The sequence below is a fragment of the Xenopus laevis genome, chromosome 2L, assembly GCF_017654675.1.
Source record: "Xenopus laevis strain J_2021 chromosome 2L, Xenopus_laevis_v10.1, whole genome shotgun sequence".
Taxonomy (NCBI): domain Eukaryota; kingdom Metazoa; phylum Chordata; class Amphibia; order Anura; family Pipidae; genus Xenopus; species Xenopus laevis.
In genome coordinates, this window is record NC_054373.1 from 125,756,232 (window position 1) to 125,780,096 (window position 23,865).

At 37.9% G+C, this 23,865-nt stretch overlaps 1 protein-coding gene across 1 annotated transcript in view; it reads right to left on the reverse strand.

The window, feature by feature from the left end:
- Positions 1-13,304: 13,304 nt before the first annotated feature.
- The window catches only part of clybl.L (citrate lyase beta like L homeolog), a 180,955-nt gene continuing 170,394 nt past the window's right edge, over positions 13,305-23,865 (reverse strand). Inside the window, 2 exon segments of the mRNA NM_001093877.1 lie at positions 13,305-13,471; positions 13,473-13,560. Of these exon segments, the coding sequence (NP_001087346.1) occupies positions 13,353-13,471; positions 13,473-13,560 (207 nt within the window). The 3' untranslated portion in view covers positions 13,305-13,352.

The following is a 23,865-nucleotide window of genomic DNA, read 5'->3' on the forward strand; positions in this document are numbered from 1 at the left end:
AGATAGATAGATAGATAGATAGATAGACAGATAGATGATAGATGATAGATAATTCATAGATAATTCATAGATAACTGGTAGATAATCAATTGATAATTCATAGATAATTGATAAATATATAGATAGATTGAGGATACATATATTATAGATAGATAGCTAGATAGACAGACAGATAGATAATTGGTAAATAGATAATTGATAAATAGATAATAGATAGATAATTTATAGATAATTGATAAATATATAGAAAGATAGATCAATGATACATAGATTATAGATAGCTAGACAATAGGTAATTGGTAAATAGATAATTGATAAATAGATAGCTAGATGATAGATAGATAGATAGATAGATAGATAGATAGATAGATAGATAGATAGATAGATGATAGCTAGATAGATAATGGATGGATAGATAGATAGATAGATAGATAGATAGAGGATAGCTAGATAGATAATTGATAGATAATTGATAAATATATAGAAAGATAGATCAATGATACATAGATTATAGATGGATAGATAGATAGACAGACAGATAAATGGTAAATAGATAATTGATAAATAACTAGATGATAGATAGATAGATAGATAGATGATAGATAGATGATGGATAGATAATTTATAGATAGATAATTGATAGATGATAGATTGATAAATATATAGAAAAATAGATTGATGATACAAAGATTATAGATAGATGATAGATAGATAATTGATAAATATATAGAAAGATAGATCTATGATACATAGATTATAGATAAATAGATAGAAAGATAATTGGTAAATAGATAATTGATAAATAGATAGATAGATAGATAAATGATAGATTTTTTTTTTTTGCCTTCCTCTGGATCGAGTGGCAGTTAGGCAGGTTAAAAAAAAGTTCAAAGGTTGAACTTGATGGACATGTGTCTTTTTTCAACTATGTTACTATGTTACTATAGATGATAGATAATTGATAGATAATTGATAAATATATAGAAAGATAGCTCAATGGTGCATAGATTATAGATAGATAGACAGACAGATAGATAATTGGTAAATAAATAATTTATAAATAGATAGGCAGGTTAAAAGGTTGAACTTGATGGACGTGTGTCTTTTTTTTCAAACTAACTTACTATGTTACTATAGATGATAGATAGATTATATTGATAGATAATTGATAAATATAGAGAAAGATTGACCGATGATACATAGATTATAGCTAGATAACTGATAAATAGATAGATAATTGGTAAATAGATAATTGATAAATAGATAGATAGATAGATAGATAGATAGATAGATAATAGATGATAGATAGATTATAGATAGTTAGATGATAGAAAGATAATTGATAAATATATAGAAAGATAGACCTATGATACATAGATTATAGATAGATAGACAGATAATTGGTAAATACATAATTGATAAATAGATGATAGATGATAAATAGATAAATAGATTGATAGATAGATAATAGATAAGTCGATAGATAGATATAGATGATGATAAATAGATAGATAGATGATAGATAGTTAGTTAGATAGATGATAGATAATTAATAGATAATTGATAAATATATAGAAAGATAGACCGATGATACCGAGATAGATAGATAGATAATTGGTAAATAGATAATTGGTAAATAGATAATTGATAAATAGATGATAGATAGATAAATAGACCGATAGACAGACAGACAGACAGACAGACAGACAGACAGACAGACTGACAGATAGATGATAGATAGATGATACATAGCTAGATAGATAGATAGATAGATAGATAGATAGATAGATGATAGCTAGATAGATACACCTAATATACGGGTAGTGTGTGCCCTCTTTTACTTACACAGCTATTGGATTGGCCATTTTGTACTTAAAGGGGTTGTTCACCTTCCAAACACTTTTTTCAGTTTAATTGTTTTCACATTGTTCTCCAGAAATAAGGACTTTTTTCCATTTCTCAGAGGTATCTTTGGAGTATTAGCAACTATTGTATCAATTCTAACAGCTGCCTTTAGGGTAAGGCCACACTGGGCATTTGGGGAGATTTGGTCACCTGGCGACTAATCGCCTCGTCTTTGTGGTGACCAATCTCCCCAAACGCCTTCCCTCACTCTGCACCGGCTAAAATGAAAAACTGCCGGCGCTTATCACGAGGAAACTTCTGGCGACTTCGGAAAACAAACTACGCGTTTGATTTTCATTTTAGCCATCGCAGATTGGGGAGATTGGTCACCACAAAGACAAGGCAATTAGTCGCCAGATGACCAAATCTCCCCAAAACACCCAGTGTGGCCTTACCCTAATGAAACTCAGAGATTCTGCTCAGCAGGGACAAAGATAAGAAACGTATCAACTAAATTTATGAATCTGGGTTCGGCCACCCACCTCCCAGAGCTGCTTTAGAAGGTGAAAAATCACACTTTACTCTTGAATATTACAAAAACGGTCACACGTAGAAAATAGAAAGTCATTGGAAAAAGTCTTTATTTATGGTGATCTATCTGAAATAAACTGAACAGAAAAAATGCATTGGAAGTTGAACAACCCCTTTAACAAGAACCCAGTAATCTAAGAAGGAGGAGTGTTTTCTGCAACTCATGAAGGATTAGAAGTTTATACCTGCAAATCATAAACTAGTTTGCCTATGATAAAGTGCTAGGTACCGCACAAAACTCTTTAGGGTTAAGTTATGTCTGTGTTTTAATTAATTTACTTTGATTTTTTTAAGTCTGGATTGGAGTGCCAGATCAATTGAGGCCAGATCAAAATGAGACAGGATATATATTGTAGTAGCAGACATGATACAGAATAAAGAGCCTATAACTATAGATCATATAATACAGAAGAGCCATGAATCTCCTGTAAATTATATTCTTATAAATGGTGAGTTCTGATGTCATCAGTTATAAACGGTGAGTTCTGATGTCATTTCTGTCACATGACTCACTGAAACTTGTGTATTATAATAAATAAAGTACCCCCAGGATATTAGAAGTTACCTTGGAGTTCCATGACCTGTATAAAAACACTTGGCCGAGTGTTTTTATATGGTCATGAAACTCCTCGGTAACTTATAATATCCGTATAGTTTACAAGAGGAGGTACTTTATTCACTATATTAACCTATATGAGCAAAGGAGAGTAATGAAAGATGTATAGATGGGATATATAGATGAGGAATGGCTGTTAGGCTTATGGATGGTATATATGTGCAGCTTTACATTCAGGCGATACCATATAGACATAGACAATAATGAGTGTGTAATGAGAGGAGCACATGGCTGCTGGAGTGCCAGTCCTGAGGAGAATTCTCGCTGCCTGTAGGAGAGCGGGGGCGCTGGCACTCGTGCGTTTGCGGCAGAGGACAGGCTAATATTGATTTATGGAAATAGGGGCCGCGGTGCAGCTCGGTCTGTCAGCGCTACAATCATGTTGGAAGTAAAAAGCTTCGGCTTGTTGATGCGGAAATGTCTCCGGCGCATGTGCCCTTCTTCTGCAGCCAACCAATAGTTTAGACTGGCACGGAGAACAGCAATGGCGGCTCTGGATTTTATTGGCATCCCAGCACATACACGCCCATATACGGGCACAGGCGCTCTGTATCGCGCTACGGCTTTAGTTAGCGCTACATATTTATTCTACATTTGTCTTACATAGAGAGAAATCCCCAATTTGTACGGAGGCAAAAGCACCAGCGGCCTGTTAGTTGTAACCACAATAGGTGTATCCTAATTGCTAACAGTAATATCGTGTGTGTGCGTCACTAGAACATCTCCATTTATATCTACACGCGCATTGATTCTGATCATAGGTCAGGCTGTAGAGCTCAGCACATTTCCCTGACTGGAAGATGGACCGAAATAGTTCCTAATTGTCCGTCTGGAGAGGGAAATGTCGCTCGTGCATTGTGTGTGTGTGACACATTGTTGGGAATGAAAGAGAGCAGCCATAAACTTTTGCCTTTGTTGGTTTATTATTGACAAACATTCTTATTGAGCAGTTTATCCACTTTTGCCATCACTTGTCTTTATGAAGGAGCTTTGCCTTTGGAACAGTGCGCTGCTGATGCCTCTCTCATTGTTTTCTCACTTTCTCCCCCAGCCCCACTGTAAATACCTCCCAGGGGCTCTTTGGCATGGAAAGGACTTTGTGTTCATCCCCCGTTTGCTGCTGTGTAATTACCAACCCATTAGGTTCCCCTCCGTGCCATTAATATGCACAAAATCCCGCTGCTAATCCCTTAATCTGGTTTGTTTCCCCAATTGTCTTTAGCAACTGAACGAAAATAACTGTCACTAAAAGCTTCCTAATAGAAACTCCAGTGGGAAAGGTGACTCCACCCTTGTGTCCTAACGACACGTGAAATGAACTCACCCACAGCGCCCCCACAGCTAATGGCACCGGTTTGATGCCCATTTTGTGCCACCCACGTGACCCTCTCTCAGCATCTCCAGCAACTTCACCCCTTCACCTGCCCGAGTTTCCTCTTTATAATATTATAGCGCTTTGTCTGTCAGTCCCGTCTGTCTGCTGTTTCTAGCTAATGCTAAAATATCTAGCTGTCATCAGCCCTATACAAATCTCCTCACGGAACTATAATTGGCGCTACTGCCTCCATATACACATACCCACCTAATTCCCAGCCGTGCAGTCAGGCAAAGAGAAACACAAGGCGCCTGTGGATGTGTAGAATATAATGAATCATATAAGGGCCCATTTACTTAGTTCGAGTGAAGGAATGGAATAAAAAAAACTTTGAATTTCAAATGATTTTTTTTGGCTACTTCGACCATCGAATTGGCTACTTTGACTATGACTTCGAATCCAACGATTCAAACTAAAAATCTTTCGACTATTTGACCATTCCATAGTCAGAGTAATGTCTCTTTAAAAAAAACTTCGACCCCCTACTTCGTCAAGTAAAACCTAACGAGGTGCAATGTTAGCCTATGGGGAAGGTCCCCATAGGCTTCCTAACAATTTTCTGATCGAAGGAAAATCCTTCGATTGATGGATTAAAATCCTTCAAATCGTTCGATTCAAAGGATTGAATCGTTCGATTCAAAGGATTGAATCGTTCGATCTAAAGATTTTTCCTTCGATCGTAGGAAATGCGGTAAATCCTTCGACTTCGATATTCAAAGTCGAAGGATTTTACTTTGACGGTCGAATATCGAGGCCCCATAGTGTATGAGGGGAATAAGGTCTATAGAGAAAAATAAACACCAACATTATTCGGTAGGAAAGTTTGGCAGCTCCAATGACAGAATCGAGTCGAGTTTGTGTATGAAATGAATTGTACTTGGCTCCTCCCCGCTCAGTCCGTCTCACATTTGTATATATATATATAATTAGTCATTGGTTGCCAACACTCATATTGTATTATTAGACATGATATCGCCACAAGAGTTTCTTCGTGCATGTAAAATCATAAGTAGGGAAGCCATTCAGGAACTATCAGCAATTTTTCTGTCTTCAACCATCATCCTCACCCCCAGACTGATTGTACATGAAACCACAAGGGCCTAGATTCACTAAACTGTGGTAAAAATCACCGCTTGAAATGCTAGTTATTATCACAGGCATAATAACCCCCAATTCACTTGTAACTCGTCAACCAGATAGCTGCTGATATTGCAAACTGGAGAGCTAAATAATTCAAAATCTATAAAAAAAATAAATAAAAGTAACGAAGACCAATTGCAAGTTGTCTTAGAATATCACTTTAACTGGTGGGCCAAGCCAACTGGGCATCCAAGGCAACCTAGCCGGCCACCGCACTCCCCCACCACAAGCCGGCGCGCATTTTATCATTTTATTAGGTGGCAACCCTAGGTAAGCAGAAGGCATTCCCTTCAAAGGAACAGTTTGGTGTAAAAAAAATGTGTGACTGGAGTAACTGGATGTCTAACAGAACAGAACAGAACGCTACTTCCTGCTTTTCAGCTCTCTAAAGCTGGCCATAGATGTAAAGATTTTTAAAAGATCTTTTTGTTATTGTGAGACCAAGATTCTCTTGAAATGATCAATAGGGAATGGGTACAGAAAATCAATTTGATGCAGCACCAACTCAATTTATGGGATCCACTTATCCCAGAAGTTAAAAGTTAAAGGTAAGGAATAGCGGTGCGCTTCGAAGACTTGAAGCGTGTCTGTAGGGGAGAGAATGCGCTGATAATGTAATATCGTTAAAATACAAAAATCAGTGTGATCGATTGGAGCTACTCACATTCAGTTTTCGGTGAACCAAATGTGAGTAGCTCCAATCGATCACACCAATTTTTGTATTATAACGATATTACACTATCAGCACATTCTCTCCCCTACAGACTACAAGTCTTTGAAGTGCACCGCTATTCCTTACCTTTTAATCTTGAAACGATTGTTTAAATGTACAATTTATCCAACAACTAAAAAAACAATTTCACGGGATATTGTCTAGTTGAAGCCCGGAAAACTGAGGGTAGCTGCCTACTTAGCCCTAGCCCAGCAAACAATTGCACAATAGGTAGATTTCCCTATGACCGATGAAAATTTTTTAACCTGGCCGATCAATTTTCTGACATATGGACGAAAAATCGTTAAATGCACAATTGTTCGATTGCCACTAACCTCACCATAATTTGATGGATTGTTTGGATTGCACTAAAATCGGTCGTTCACTAAAGTAAAATCTTTGCTTCTATGGGGACCTTAATTTTAAGTTAGTCCAGAGACTTGAAGGGGGCCACATGGTACATAACAATTGATCCTCAGCATGCAGCTCAGATTCAAAAGCAACAGTTATGACCCATGTGGCCCCCACTCAAGCACTGATTGGTTACTGCCAGGTAACCAATCAGTGGAAACCAAGAGAGCTGCAAAGCAGGAAGTAGTGTTCTGTTATAATTTTAGACATCCAGTGACTCCAGTCTTTATAAATTACATTTTTGTTTAACTAACTATATTAGAAACATTTTTTATTTTTCACAGCCTATCTATTTACCCAGTTTTTATTTTTATACTGAACAATTGCTTTAACAGGTACCTGCCCAGTGCCCCAGCCCTGTGCGCTCTAACAGGTGTCTCTTCTGCCTTCCCCTAGTTCCAGCCCTGATCACTTGGTACATCATGCTACAGGTTAATTTAAAGGTGAACTATCACTTTAAGCAATATCAACCCAAAAAATAACCACCAGGTCAGACTTGGATTTAATCGGAAAAACATGAGGAGTCATTAAGATCGCAAGTGTCCAAAGTGCAATTCAAGTCACAATGTTTTACCCACAATGCAGCCTTTTATTTTTGCACATTTTTAGTGTAATTGCAGCTGCAAGGTGGCTATGCATTAAGGTAAGAGCAACTGCATGTGCACTTTGATAACAATAAGATGCAGTAGCTCTGAACATCTTCTGTATCATAAGACATCTGAAAATACCTTTATATTGAAGTCAGTCTGAACCTCCACCAGGAACAGTCCAACAGTTATTTCCAGCACTCCATTCTGAGTATCAAACAATGACCCAGGTGCTATGTGTACATGCTTCCATACAACAGGAATATATATATATATATATATATATATATATATATACACACATACATATATAGAGAGAGAGAGAGAGAGAGAGAGAGAGAGCTAAATGCCGAAAAAACTGTTTTGCTCTGAGCTGAAGGGCACAATGAGATGAGAACTTGTTTCGCACAATGAATGAAACACAGTGAATGCCCCTGAGCACTGTTATTAATTGATGTTCTTTTTCTTTTCAACCTATGTACAACAATGCTTTTTAGCCACATTATTCTCTTGGACTTCCAGACTCGCTACCTAGATATAAAATGTGCTACATGGGAATGTTGGTCATACATGAAATAAAGACACCGATAAAACAGAAATGGCAGAGTAAGGTTGCAACTGTTTATTCATATTTAAGGTTGCAACTGTTTATTAAATGATGATGCAAACTAAAATAAACTAGGGGGTGCCAATTTGATTACAGTCACTAAGCAGAGACCCCTCACGGCTGCGCCTCTTGTTTAGAAAATGCACTGGCCTTGGTTCCGCAGAGTGCGCCAAGGTAATCTCCCCCTGTTCTTCCCAATGTTCCTCTGCACTGAATGAATGAAGGAGTGTGTATGTATGGCCCAGAAATCCCCCAAGTACTGTACTGCAACTGCACTCTCTCAGGGTCACAGCGTAGGTGGTGGTTTTACTTCATTTGGCTGAGCTGAGGGTATATCTGCAATAAAGAGGACTTTAGCTGTATATGTGTGTGACCTCTGGGGGATTTCTTTTCAGAGTATGTGCCTTCACTACACCCCCATACAATAGCTCTCATTCATCATCACAAGGGTTATCCCAGCTAACAAAGTTTATTCTACTTAAGTTTGCTCCTTGAATATATCCCCCCATTTACACAGCCGACCAAGTACTTCTTATAAAGTCCTTAAATAAAATTGGATAAAAATTTGGTTCTTTTTCCATAGCAAATGTGATTTAAAATGTGTGTTGGAAGGTGGTACAGTTTGATCTGGAATCTTTAATTCAAGACATTGAAACCCTCTAGTGATATGAAAAGATTTAACTTCTCAATCCTGACTTGAATTAGTGCCCCCCTCCTGGGGTGATAGGGTCATTTAGTCACTAAACAGTCAGGCCCAGGAAAAAAAATTAAAGGAGGTCACTAGGCTGTGGATAAATTGTACACACTGGGGCAAATTTACTAAAGGGTGATGAGGACTGTTTTAAGAAAATTCACCAAAATGACAAATCGCAGGGAAATAGGCAATTTACCAAAAGGCAAAGCGGACAATATGCTAGCGAAAAAACGAAGCGCTAGATACGTTTTGCGCCGTTACGCTAGGTGAATTTTCGCTCAGACGAAAGATCGCAAATTTATCAAAGTGCAAACTTTCCAATCCGTTACTCTTTTTTACCAGAGTCTGTTTCGCCTGGTTCTACCTGGTGAATTGATAAGATGAAGCTACATCCTCAACATTATTATGTCAGTGGCATCATATCCTGTATGCCAAAAAAGTCATAAAAAAAGACAAAATACTGGCTTTTTTTATATTTTAATGTGGAATTATTTACTTTTTTGTTTAACCATTTGAGGGGCATGCCACATTTGTTTTAAGGTGGGCTCACGTCTAGGCAATTAGAGGATCTCTTTTGTCTTTATTTTGCTTCCTTGGATAAGTGGCCACTGCAAGCAATTTCACCAACATCTCTAATAAAGACATATAGGGGCATATTTATCAAGGGTCGAATTTCGAATTGAAAAAACTTCGAAATTCAAATTCAAAAAGACCAACCGAAATTAAGTCAAAGTTTTTTTTTTGTCTAATAGGTCCGTTTTCGTTCGGATAGGTCGAATTGTACAAATCGAATAGCGCATTCGATTGTATTCTGTTCGAAGTTTTTACCAACAAAAAACTTTGATTTTTCAAAGTCCACCAATTGACTCCAAATAGGTTCTAGGAGGTCCTCCATAGGCTAAAACAGAAATTCAGCAGGTTGTAGATGGCGAATGGTCGAAGTAGAATTTTTATAGAGACAATACATGATAAATTTTCGATATTCAAATTTTTTAATTTTTTGCAAATTCGAATCGAATTTGGACTATTCCCTAGTCGAAGTAAACAAAAAATAGCTTGAAATTCGATTTTTTTTTTCATTCGAAAATTCACCAGATTCGATAAATCTGCCCCATACTGTTTATGACCTATATGTACCCGCCATATTTAAATTGATGTAAGTGTAAGTATGTTAAAGAAGTTTCGGTAGGAAGAAAGTAATGCTAGAGAAAATTTGCTTATAAATATTTGCGCTGACGAAGTTTTGCTGGCAAAAGTATGGCAGACGGAACTTTGCATTTTGATAAATACGCATATTCGATGTGAAATAATGTTTAACGAAGTTGCGCAAAGGAAAAATCTCCCTTTAGTAAATTTGCCCCATGGAGTGCGCCTGTAACCCCTTGCTTCACAATCACTGTACATAGTCCGTGCACATTGCAGCAATTTCAGCAGTGGCATTCTCAACAGCCGGCCATAAGGTTGTGAAGCATCACTCAATATCAACTTCAGAAAAATAAAAAGTAAAGGCTTCTTTACTACAAATCAGATTGAATTGGAGATCTGTGGAGTGCCTGTCTAGGGTAGAGGCACAGGATGCTGTTTGGGGGAGACTAGTCGCCCATCGACAAATCGCCTCTTCTTCGGGCGACTAATCTCCCCGCAATGCCTTCCCGCCGGCTAGAATCTAAATCACCGGTGGGAGGGCACTAGGAGCAATTAGTTTTCCTTACAAGGAAACTTTGGGTGACTTCGGAAAACGAAGCGCTGAGTGCCATTCCACTGCCGATTTAGATTCTAGCTGTCAGGAAGGCATTGCAGGGAGATTAGTCACCCGAAAGAAGAGTTGACTAACCTCCCCAAATAGCATAGTGTGCCTCGATCTTAGGCACACTTTGGGGCCGATTCATGAAGCTCGAGTGAAGGATTCGAAGTAAAAAAACTTCGAATTTCGAAGTGTTTTTTGGGCTACTTAGACCATCGAATGGGCTACTTCGACCTTCGACTACGAATCGAACGATTCGAACTAAAAATCGTTCGACTATTCGACCATTCGATAGTCGAAGTACTGTCTCTTTAAAAAAAACTTCGACCCCCTACTTCGGCAGCTAAAAGTTACCGAAGTCAATGTTAGCCTATGGGGAAGGTCCCCATAGGCTTGCCTAAGTTTTTTTGATCGAAGGATATTCCTTCGATCGTTGTATTAAAATCCTTCGAATCGTTCGTTTCGAAGGATTTAATCGTTCGATCGAAGGAATAATCCTTCGATCGTTCGATCGCAGCATTTGCGCTAAATCCTTCGACTTCGATATTCGAAGTCAAAGGATTTTAGTTCCTAGTCGAATATCGAGGGTTAATTAACCCTCGATATTCGACCCTTAATACATCTGCCCCTATGTGTACACCTTTGTCTTTGGGATTCCTCCAGAACTGGTCTGGAGAATTCTGATCAATTTTAGAGAGTACAGGTAAGGGATCTGTTACCTGGAAACTTGTTATCCAGAAAGTTCTGAATTACGGGAAGGCCATCTCTTATTGACTCCATTTTATCCAAGTAATCCAAATTTTTAAAAATGACTTGCTTTTTCTCTGTAATAATAAAACAGAACCTTATACTTGATCCAATATATAAGTCATCCTAATCAGAAGCAAAACTAAACTATTTGGCTTTATTTAATGACTACTTGATAGTCTAGTAGACTTAAGGTATGGAGATCCAAATTATGGAAATATCCCTTATTCAGAAAACCCCAGGTTCTGAGCATTCTGGTTACCAGGTCCTAAACCTGTACTGCAATTTTAGGGCAATCAACTTGCAATCTATCAGAACCCACTGCCTCCAATAGCATCCAACCAGTGCAAGCAGTTGGATGCAACTTTGTTTTTACTGAACTTCCATATAAAATACATTTAAAATGCTTTTCTACAGATTTTTTTTGTTATGGGAAAAACATAAAGAAATGAGTGTTATTACAGCAGACAGGGTCCTTGGTGAGCAGAGAGGTTCTTGTATTTCCTAACACCTATAATGGCTTGGTATTTTGCTTCTGTGCAAAGGTCTTTTCCCCCAATAAATTCTAAATGAAAAGAATAAAAACTGTCTGATCCTCTTCTTGTTAAAGTGCCAAAGGGTATTTTCACTCGGGCTTGCCTGCTGACAAAAATATTCCTCTTTCATTTGTTTCTTGAAAAGGAAACAGTGCTGGGAGATGTAGCTCAGTATATGAAGAAGTGAAGGTTGTCACGCTCTTCACTAAATAAAATGCTGTCTTTTTGGCAACATTAGGGAACAAATGCAGTTGGACAGTCAGTTATTTATTAAAAGTCTGCCTAAAAATTTATAAATATTGTTTAATCATGGCAAAAATAATCAATGAACCACTCAATAGTAGTTACAGAACAGTAATTTAAGTGTTTAGACATGTCCATCAAGTTCAACCTTTTTATCTAAGTGAGCCTGCCTAACTGCTAGTTGATCCAGAAGCCTCTCCAATTTGCTTCAAAGGGGAAAAATGTTATCCTGATTCTAAGATGGTAATCAGACCATTCCCTGGATCAAGGCATCTAACCCTTTCTTCAGGATGTCTAATATATCTGCCAGTACAACCACTTCAAGGAGATAAGTCTACAACTTCATTAAGATGGGACCCCCAATGGATCCCCTAATATCTGCTGGAAGAACCATCTGGTGTTTACGATATGGTGCCTTCATATAGTTAAATATATATTCCACCTTTAAGCACCTCTCTCCATTGTAAACAATCCCAGCATGGGTAGTCTTTCCTCAAAAGTGAGACCTTCCATACCCTTTATTATCATAGTGACTCTTCCTTACATTCTTTTATCCCTTTTAATCACTGGAGACCAGAACTGCACAGCATTTTCCAGATGGGGCCTTACCAGTGCTTTGTAAAGGGGAAGAATGAGCCTCTGCTCCTATGTATCTTTCCCTCTTTTAAAAAAGGATAATATCACATCCTGGATTAAATTAATTGGGCTGCATAGTTTTGTGTCATCATTGTGTCACCAATACTTTGCTTACAGTGCCCGCCCCAAGTCATTAATGAAAACATTCAATAACAGTGGACCCAATTCATTGCATGTAGGCATATATTGTCATGTGAGTTAATTCACAATTTGATGCATTTGCAATTGGGGTATGATGAACCACTCTAATTACATTCAATTCCATATATTTGTCAGAGCCATAAAACAAGTGAAGATGCAAGTAATCAATAGGTTGGTGCTCCATGCTCCAGTGCCCTGGGCAGGGGTTCAGTTATGGCATAAATACAATTTGCCATGTAGCAGTCACAGCTCTACTGCACATCCCACAACATAGACATTTCCTTGGACGCAGCCCTTTGTACGATTGGGACACACACTGACAAGTTTTACTAAGCAAAAGAAACCTCTGGTAACTGCTTGTTCAGACATCCTTGAAGTGCTCCTGTGGCACAACCAGAGGCTCTGCAGCTTCAACCCACTCAGCCGAAAGTATTAGAACTGGGGACAATGGTGGCTTATGTTTACTTACCCTTTCTACAAGCTGGGTTAACTTCTGCACAACAGCTTGCTTTATCCAGTTAACAACATGGAATGCATGAGCTGGAGCACCACTGTTATACAAATAGACTAGAGACTGATGCATAGGCTTGCGCACACTGGGCCCTAAACTGCACCACTTCATTTGTGCCCAGGTTTGACACGACAGTGACACTCAATAGAAATAAAAGCAAATACACTAGAGAGCAAGCAAGTTAAACACAGGCCTGCCCATTTATTGTAAACAGGTTTATATACTAACACGATGCTTTGCCTGGTGGCTTGGTGTTTGTTGCTCCCGCTGCTCTTTCTCTTTGCATGGTGCAATCTGGGCCCACCTGGCAGGAGCTTCATTTAGCAGATGATTCCTTTGTGATGGCTCTGGCAAGCGTAACAATGTTCTGGGCCTGCTTAAGCAAGGGCATGTCTATCATACTGCCATGGAAAGTGAATGCACCCTGCAAAACATCAAAGAAAGGCAGTCACAAATCAGTGCTTAGTATATCATTCTCGAAAAAAAGCTTTGCACACTGACAATTATTGATAAGGTGACCAAGCTCCTCAACAGTGCTATCACTTTAAAATAAAAAATAAAAAAATTCAGATACTAAAGTATGGAGAGACCAATTCTTATTCTCCTCCCTCTCCCCCCAGCTACAGAAAGAAATCACGAAACATTTGTACTGGTAGGTACAAATCCACAAGTTTTTACCATTTCAGACACTAAGGATATGTACTCATAGTTACATAGGTAATGTGGGTTAAAACACATTTTGGGAAAGCATTTGCAGGAGATTAGCTGCCTGTTGTAATGTGTGCAGCACCCTGCCATCACAACATCACCCGGCAGGGTAATTGCTTTAGTAGCCCAAAGCTGCCCTAGGAACCAGACCTTAGCCTTCTCCAATGATTGTTACAAGTTCAGTCACCCATCTGTCATGCACATGCTCCTATGGCATAAGATACAGGTACCCCTACCTTCACCCTTCCATACAGGTACATGTGGTGGCCCCCCATTATAAAATGTTCTATTTATCACCACACCACTCACGTCACACTTGTCAACTATTATTTAGAAAGATCTCTATCCATGTACAAATATTATGTTCAAGGCCAATATTCATAAATTTAATTAGTAACCTTCTGCTTGGTACTGTAACCAATGCTATAGCATAATCTTAGTATATCACATCCACTGCCACTCCAATGTCAAGCTTTCTTGTCACCAATTGTGCCTTGTATTCCAGTATCTTGTCCCTTATTGCCACTTCCAAGAACTTTCCTAACACTGTTGGTAAACTAACAGGCCTATAGTTTCCAGGCTGAGTATATGATCCCTCATGGCACCAGTTTAGCAATTCACCAATCTCTCAGCATCATGCAATTCCTGATGTCAAAATAACAATTGAAAAATGGCACCACATTAGCAATTTGGCAATCTTTTGGCATCATACCAGGCCTCATGCCAAACTAACAGACCTATAGTTGTCAGGCTGACAGCTTGATCCTTTTTGAATACTGGCACCACATCAGCAATTTGCCAATCTCTCAGCCTCATGCTAGATCTCAGAGAATCTTGGAAAAATAATTAAAGTGGTTTGGCAATCAATGGCAATTTAGTACCCAGGGATGAATACCATCTGGTTCTGGACCTTTGTACTTTATGCTCTAGTCTAGCATTGAACCAGCCATCAATAGCATCATTATTCAAAGGAACTGCTTTTTCCCTCCTCTCATCAACCAATTTACCTTCCTGAGGGTCCCACCCCCTTCTTGCTTCTTTACAATTTACATATTTTTTTGCATGTGTTATTGGCCTCCCAGCTAATTTGAACCTTAATTGCTACTGAAAGCAGCATATCCTCAACTCTTAGGGGCAGATTTATCAAGGGTCAAAGTGGAAATTTGAATTTAGAATTTGGAAATTTGAATTTTTGAGTTTTTTTAAGTGAATCGAGTTTTTGATTTTTGAAATTTATCATGTACTAGCCCTTTAAGAATTCGAATTTGACTATTCACCACCTTAAACCTGCCGAGTTGCTGTTTTAGCCTAAGGGGGACATCCTGGGATCGTTTTGGAGTTATTTGCAGCCTTCCTGAAAATCTATTTGATTCGAGTTTGCAGGTCGATCCCATTCAACCAATTTTGAGAAATTTAAATTTTTTCATAAATTGCAGTTGGTCGAATTTCAAATTCATGGGAGTTTATGGGAGTTTAAAAAAACTCCCATGAACTCTAAATTCGACCCTTGATAAATCTGATTGCAAATAGAAAAAAGGCTGCCACATTCCAGACCACACTCCACAAGTTGATGCAGTAAAAAGTACTTATTTAGGCAAAAAACATCACAGTAAGAGCCTTATGTGTTTCGTTCCTTAGAGGCACTTAATCATAGGCTCACCTCCTGCTACACATAGAGCGGAAAATATGGTTACACTCACAATTATCCCACCAGGATAACTATTTGGGAAACTTCTTTCAGGCCCACAGATGCATAACTCTGCTGTGGAAGAATGTCAACCCCCCTCCCATCAATTATGACTAGAACAAATAAAACTGTATATAGCTCGAATGTAGTACTTATATACCAATAGATCTGCCCCTGAAAAGTTTGAAAAGGTGTGGGGCTCGTGGCCCTTCCCCAAACGCTAAACAGTGAACACTCGCCCCCCATAAACTGAGGAAGCAAGACTTGAGCATGTTTTACCAAAGCATTGGCTACTTTGTGTCTGCACTGGTAAAGCTTGCACATGCGCAGCATGTTATTTTGCCAACAACCACTTTTATACTGGAATTCCGGAAACATGGTAATTTGCACTTTGCTCATAAAAGATTAAATCATTTTAATAAATGGCTTCTAATTTGTCTAACTGTGAATTGATGATCATCCAGACACAAAAGTGTTTGCAGCATTTGCCAGCTAGTTTCTTTGATATTTATTTTGATTATTTTGATGGCTATTTAATAGGGCAAGGCACCTGCAACCAACCCCTCCAATATCATCTCACTGGTTGGAACACTAGACTGTGAATGTTTATACAATGTGTTCCGTATTGGCAAGTGTTTGTGTGTTATTAGTTAAAGCATATTCTGACTGTATATTACAGTGACTTAGCTGAAGATGAGGGCACAGTTTATGAGTGATTCATGTAGAAATCTATATAATACCAAAGGGTCCACAAACCTTTTCTTTCTATATTATATATAATAGCCAGAAAGGATACACTCCAAAACAAAATTCCTTTTTTTAATTCCTAGTCGAATATCGAGGGTTATTTAAACCTCGATATTCGACCCTTAGTGAATCGGCCCCTAAGTAACAATTACACACAATTTTCCATAAGCTGGGCATACAAGCTAACATACAGTTGTTTGGCTGTTGGTTGGTTGTCATGGATGCCAGGCCGACCAGGAGGGCAGAGCAGATCCTATAGTAAAGGACCACATAAACTGATTTATGTTCTTTGCCAGTTCGATTGAGATCTAGTCATGTTCCCAAACAGAGTCCATCAGGCTGGCCATTGTTTTGGCCCAAATATGCTGCTAACCCTTCAGGAACAGTAGAGTTGACAAAGAGCACTGGCCACTCTCTGGACATTTATAGTAGTAAATCTAAAATAAAAACTGAGCTAATAAATGCTTCCGTGCAAACTGTGTTAGATAAAAAAGAAAATGGCATAATACATAGAAAAAAGTAATGACCAACTGAAAGGCTTTTTCTAACTTAATTCTTGAGCTTTGGGTTAAGATATAGTTATATATGATTATCCAGTTGTTACATTTTCAGATGACTGGACAGATAATCAAGGTTGATTTTGACAATATTTTGTAAATCTAAAGGACATGAATTGGTAGGTATCTGATGTCCTAGTCAAGGGCCCTATGTAATACAATCACCTGCCCAAGGGCTAAATTATCATATCTATCCATTGTATCCCAAAATGTGCAGATGAATTCACAACAGATCTTGTTGAGCAGCCTGGCTGAACTACCTGATCTGTTATAGCACTTTCAGTGCAAAAATACTGCAGCTTATAGGAACCATTATGAGGCAATAAGCATTGACTGATCTTGTGTCAGACTAATAAAAGAAAATCTCATTACTACAGGTTACTGCCTTAAGCTCAAGCTTACTGCCTTAAGATACACATAACCAGCACCTACACATAAGAATAAACATCATTAACATGAATCAATTCTATTAGAAATTAGATAACTTAACAATATAAAGTAAAGCAAGTCAAAATAATAGAAATGCAGCACAAAAATTTACAGTGAGAGTCTCCTTTAAGAAAAAGTATAATATTATTTTTGCTGTCTATGTGTGTCGCTGCAGGTCCATAAAACTTCTCTCGCCGTACAGTGAAACACACACACTTAGATACAGAACATATGGTGATGCCAGGGACCAGCTCCAGAAACTATTGGCTCTGGGAGTGATGGGAAGGAGGCATAAAGAAGTACCTACAGTTGTCATGTGCCATATCAGGTAGGGGCAGATGTACATGTACGTATAATGGAAACAAAGGATGTAAAATATATAAACAGCATGATATAGGTGGGGTGTTGGGTAGATACAGGGTTAAACAGAGAGGGATATGGTGGGTTTATGTAAAAATATGTCTGTTATTCTAACACGGAGAGTGAACACACTCTGCAAAACATCAAAGAACGGCAGCCACAAATCATTTTTTCTCACTCGGGAGATTTACACATTAACAATAATATATACAGTGATTAACATTCCTTGGCAGTGTTATCTTCTTACAGTAATACTCTGGCAGGCACTAAGGTAGGGATGGCTACAACTGTCAATCCCATAATCCCCAGCCAGCCTTTTGCAGTTCAGACAGTAAAGATATATATATCCATGACAGATTAAAATGACTGATGCAAGTGAGAAGGTACATATATTGTATGTGTGCCCACATGAAGGGTGTGGGTGTGCATGAACTGAAGAGTGAAAAGCCAGAAAAGCTGGCCTCAGGCCTGACTGGTGATCTTTGGGTTCTGGGGCTGCTGTAAGATAGTTACATAGTTACATAGAAAGTCACTATTTAATGAGTGAGCTGGTTGGGCTGTTTTTGTACTTGTACTTGGAACTCCAGAGCTTATACTCCCAGTCCAGACCTGGCTGGCATTTTAACTCTGCTGGGCATATGTCTGCCTGGGCATGGAAGAAAGATAATAGACTTATGGATAACAGATCCCATACCTGTGTATGTTTATCTTCATAGACCACCACATATACGAAACATTGGCTCATTTCTGACTGATCACTGCTTGGCCTAGTGCTTTACAATCCATTTGTTAATGATATTGTAGATGGTTAAATATCTTAGAATGCACTAAGAAAGTGCATTCCACCTGCAATGAAGTGTCTGCAGCCCATCAGTGCTGCACCTCGACTGATAAATACTGTTTGCATTTTAAAGACCTTTTGGTTTCTTCAAAACAGAGTTTACAATAATAAAGTCCCTACTAAGTTTTTATTTTACTGCCCAATATAAAAAGTTAACGGGGGTGTGTGTTTTTAATGTTTAGTGTCAACACAACACGCTTGCAAGTGCTTTCCTGTGTTTAAAGTTTGTATATCCGTTGGCTCCCTACAATGGGACTTCTTGTGGGCAACTATGGAGTACATGGGCTTTGGTGCCAAATTTCTTAAATGGGTCAAATTGCTGTACACAAATTCTACAGCCAAAATTCAGAGCAATGGTAAGATATCCTCCTCCTTCCCACTAACAAGGTGTATGAGGCAGGACTGCCTCCTGTCCCCATATCTTTTTGCTATTGCCATTGAACCACTAGCATGCCTGATCCGCAACTGGTCCAAATCCACCCTTCTGCATGTTGACTCACCCCCGCAGGGACTTCAGAACCAGGTGCAGCCCCTCCCCTGTGTGGAGCAATTTAAATACCTAGGGATATTGGTCCATCTTGACTTTCCTCGAGTCTGTGCCCTAAATATAGATTTATCATCCCTTGTTGTGTTGTTTTGTTTTACCTTTTGTTAAAATGCAAAAATAAAACGTATAAAAAAATTTGATATATACATACAGTAAAAATGTGCATGTGGAATGATCGGGCAAATCCCATTATCCCTTGTAAATACACTGGATTAAAAAATATTTTAATAATTTTATCCAAATTTTTGATGAGGCTTCTCAAAATTTAAGAAAGCTTGCCTCTCTGAACTGATGCTTCTTTAAGGGTCTGGAATTTTGGAAGAAATTCTCAACAAGCTTGTGCTACATTGAGATTTATTTGTGACAAAGGAAGACTTTGCTTTGGGTAAAAAACAGAAAATCATTGCTTGGTTCAAATCCAGACAGTTTTATTTTGTTTTTTAATTTACTTACCCTGTTGTGCCTACAATAAAAGTATTTGCCTTTAAGTTACAGGAACACCTAACATTTTGTAGCTTGCATTTAATCTCCTCCAGTGGCAGCGACAAAACATGCAAAGTTCCCTTCCCACTGGCATTAATGTAAATCACTGGTGGGAAAACATGTGTGTCACTTATGCCTAACGTAGCAGCCCAAAACTGTCTTGCTCAGCAACTCTGGGCTACTACATGGTTGCATATGCTTTCCCATCAGAGATTCACATTAATGGCAGTGGGAAGGGAACTTCAGACCTTTTGTCTTCGTACATGCAACAAAACATACCTTGTGCTGTAGCCCTAAAGGTGTATAAGTACCTAGACTAAAACTTGTAAATATTTCCTAAAAAGCCCCTTGCCCAACACCGAGTTCTGTCATTAGGAAACAAAGAAAATGAAAATTCAACTTCCTATTGTTATGGTTGTGGTGGCTTTTTTATGAGTTCCACTGCATGGGTGGTTCTGCTAAATGCAGGAGAAAAATGACTTGCAGCATCTGACCCCATCTTCAGCAGTTCAGCATGGCGTTGTGGGTACTGGTAACAAAGGGAAGAATGGGCTCCAATAACTTGTGTTCCCCTGTAGTGGAATGCATAAAAAACCACTGTACAGGAATGCATGAAAGAACACATGTATAAGAGCCTTAAATGCATGCCAATAGGTCACATTACAGTCAGACTCTATATACACAAACACATGTGTATTTAAATATTTATTAATACTTACTGTGCATGTAAATATTTACACACACACACACACACACTGCATGTTTTACTAAAAAAAAAAAATAAATATAAAAAAAAAAAACACTGCATGATTTGTTTAGATTTTCCACTTATTTAGCACATATAGATGGCCTAGAATTGAACTCAGACTACACTTTAGGAGAAAAATCATGCACTGAGGGTTCTCCATAACAAGCCTTCCTCCTGGTGATCACATTTAAGGATGGAGATGCCGGGGAGCATATGTTTGCTTGCGATAACTGTCTTTGATCTGTCTTTTCCCTTTTTCTCTCCCCATTACAGAAACCAGTTAGTGAGAAGGCTTTAAGTATCCAAAATCTTCTTAATTGTGCTTGTCAGAGTAGAAGGTACATTCTGCTTCCATTATTACACAGAAGCGGAGCATTTCATTCATTTTCAAAGTGCATTCACTGCTAAATATATCTGAAAGCAATTGGTGTCAGTTGGGGGTGAAGGAAAAATTAAACAAAATGTGGGCAGGTGATCTACAGAGATTCAACAACTTCCACGAATTAAAAGTGATTGTCAGTTTTCAGATCAGGAATATTTTGTAGAATATGGGATAGAGGGAATTAAAAAAAAAAAAAAAAAAAAAGAAAGAAACCCAGATCCAGCAAGTTGTTGTCAATGACAACCACTAAACCGAAGCTGGCTGAGGTCCAGAACTGTCACAAAACCAAAGCCTGGAGAAGCGGGAGGTAAAATATCACCCTGGATAAATTAACATCTTTGTTGCCAGAAGCAAACCTGTACCATGTTGTCATGTTTTCCTCCTACATTTATGACCAGATATAGGTATGGCATGTCTTGAATAACATAAACACAACAAAATATATATATATATATATATATATATATATATATATATATACATACATACACACACACACACACACACACACACACACACACATATTTATACAGGGCTAGAACAATGTTCTGCAAAGATTTTTGTTATATCACTGCAGATAAGACAACAGTATTTCTGCATTACGGCATGACTTGCCTTGCCTGTTATTCAGAACTCATTATATGCAGCTATAATGCAAAACAAAATACATTCTCTGGAATGTGAGTACAAATGAGAAACAACATGTATCAAAGCAGAATCAATATTTAGAAATGCATCATGAAATTCTGAAAATGCTTTAAAACTGGTATTTAAAAGTCTGTTTGTATCATATTTCTCTGGACTGGGTGAGTTCAAATCAGAAAAAAATACAGTAAACTAGGATTCTTTTTTTATAAAACAGAGCACTTCTTGGTAAAAGACAAAATGAACACCACATTCAGGCATTAAGCCATTTATCTGAAATGCTTTCTTAGCAATGGACAAGCATCCTGCTGGGATTACGCAGGTGTACACAGTAGCTAATACAGATTTTGCCTATAAAAACTATTCACTCAAAACTCAAGTTGCACAAACTCACAGTGACCCAAATACATTCTGAGCAGTTCTGATTGTCTGATTATTTGTCATCTTTTATTGTGTCAAAAAGCACCTTTTAAATCTTGCTCATGATCACTGCACTGTCATTGAATCTGCAAGGGCTCTACAAGGAATAAACTAGCCAAACCGACCAGCCATTTGTTTAATAAAATGCCATCATTTTTGCACAGTGTGGAAATATATATGTGGTATACATATGTATATGTCCACTCAACAAATTGTATTTAGGGAAGACAGAGACTAGTACATAAAATAACTTTGAAAACACATGAGAATGAACTTAATGGCTTAAATATTAAGTTAAATATATCTGCATATTATTTCAGCCAGTAGAAAGTTCTGTCTGATTTTATTATATATGTTTTTATTTTGTGTTTGTAATTTTGTTTATATATATATATATATATATATATATATATATATATATATATATATATATATATATATATATATATATATATATATATATATATATATAAAATTGTAGAAAGGACCAGCACTCAGTTTTCCAAAGAATTCAGTAGTTTATTTTAATATCACAGTGTCTCCAACGTTTCGGCCCACTTTGGGGCCTTTATCAAGTGGGCCGAAACGTTGGAGACACTGTGATATTAAAATAAACTACTGAATTCTTTGGAAAACGGAGTGCTGGTCCTTTCTACAATTTTATATACCACTTTTGACCAAGCACCCGGCAAAACGAGATGGTGTGAAGGAGTGCGGGTATTATCTGCAATTTCGTTTTTTTTCTCCTGATGAAGCATGGAATAACATAACTGAAACATGCAGCACTATCTTTCGATTTTGAGAGAAACTGTATAGTGCATTTTCATTTTCCTGTAATAAATAGGCCTGCACTTTGTCATATGATTTCTACCTTTCATGAGCCAATACTGTATGTAAAACCTTAAAGGTTGATCTGTATAATGAGAATGAAAGGCTTTGGTATGGCGAGGAAGTAATTTCACCATAATCCTGTGACACCTGATGATATATAGAAGACAATACACTGGAAATCAAGCAGTTTCAAAAATAAATCGTAGACTTTTTACCCTGGAATTTGGCTGCTAAATGGTTTACATCTATATTTTTTTTATATCAAGCCATTTTTCACAACAAAAATATTATTTTTAATTTAGGTTTGAAAACAGCCCTGTATTCATACAAATTAAACCAAGGGTACGATGCACTGATAAGAATTTTATGAATAAATGGGATAAAGGGGCAGATTTATCAAAATATGAGATTAGACAAAGAAAAATTTACCTACTATTTTTAGAAGTGTATTTGTAAATGGGTGAAAGGTTAGGCTAGTGCCAGACACGGGCTTGGGTGCAGGCAAACATGGCTGATTTTGGCGAAGAAATGTGCGAATTTCTCATGTTGGAAATAGCTGAAGCTAAGCTGAAACAATGGTTCAGGGGCAGGCAGAGGAGGATGCTAATGTCCACTTAGGGGCCAATTTCGGGCACCATCGAGTACCAGCCTAACTTTCACCAATTGATAAATACACTTCTAAAAATCCTACAGGAATGAATAGAAAGTGGGATGAACTCACATTAAGATAAGTATGCCCCTAAATATTAGATTAATAGATGAATATTGAGGTTTGTTATTAAAAAAAGACTGATCACATTCTTCAGCAGCTGGTGGGTTTCCTAGTATAAACTGCCTCCAGGTCCTTCGAGAACATTGCAGTAAGATTAAAGTGGTAGTTGACCTTTATATTAACTTTTTGTATGATGTAGAGAATGATATACAAAAAGTATAAACAAAAAAGTATAATGTTACTCTAATTTATTAAATCAGGTTTTCCTTTTAGGAATTGTGTGATGTATTTTCAGAAATATTGAAAAACTTAAAAGGGTTCACAACCTTTCAAGCACCACAGTATACTTCAGGTTTAGCAACTAGTAATCGCTATGCTATGATAAATTGGGATATTTTCAATCATCCAGTCCCAAGGGGAAAAGAGAGTCTGGCCCCTTAAATGCCCTGAGGCAGCTTCCATGATGCTGCCCCCCTTTTCCCCACCACTTTTCCCTATATCTCTCCAGAGGGGGTCCAGTGGGGCCGCATCACTTGTGCAGAGAACGCAATTGCACTAGAAGAACTGAATTTCCAGTATAAAAAACTGAAATTTGTCTCTTAAAGTTACCAGGAGCAACTTTTTGCCACACC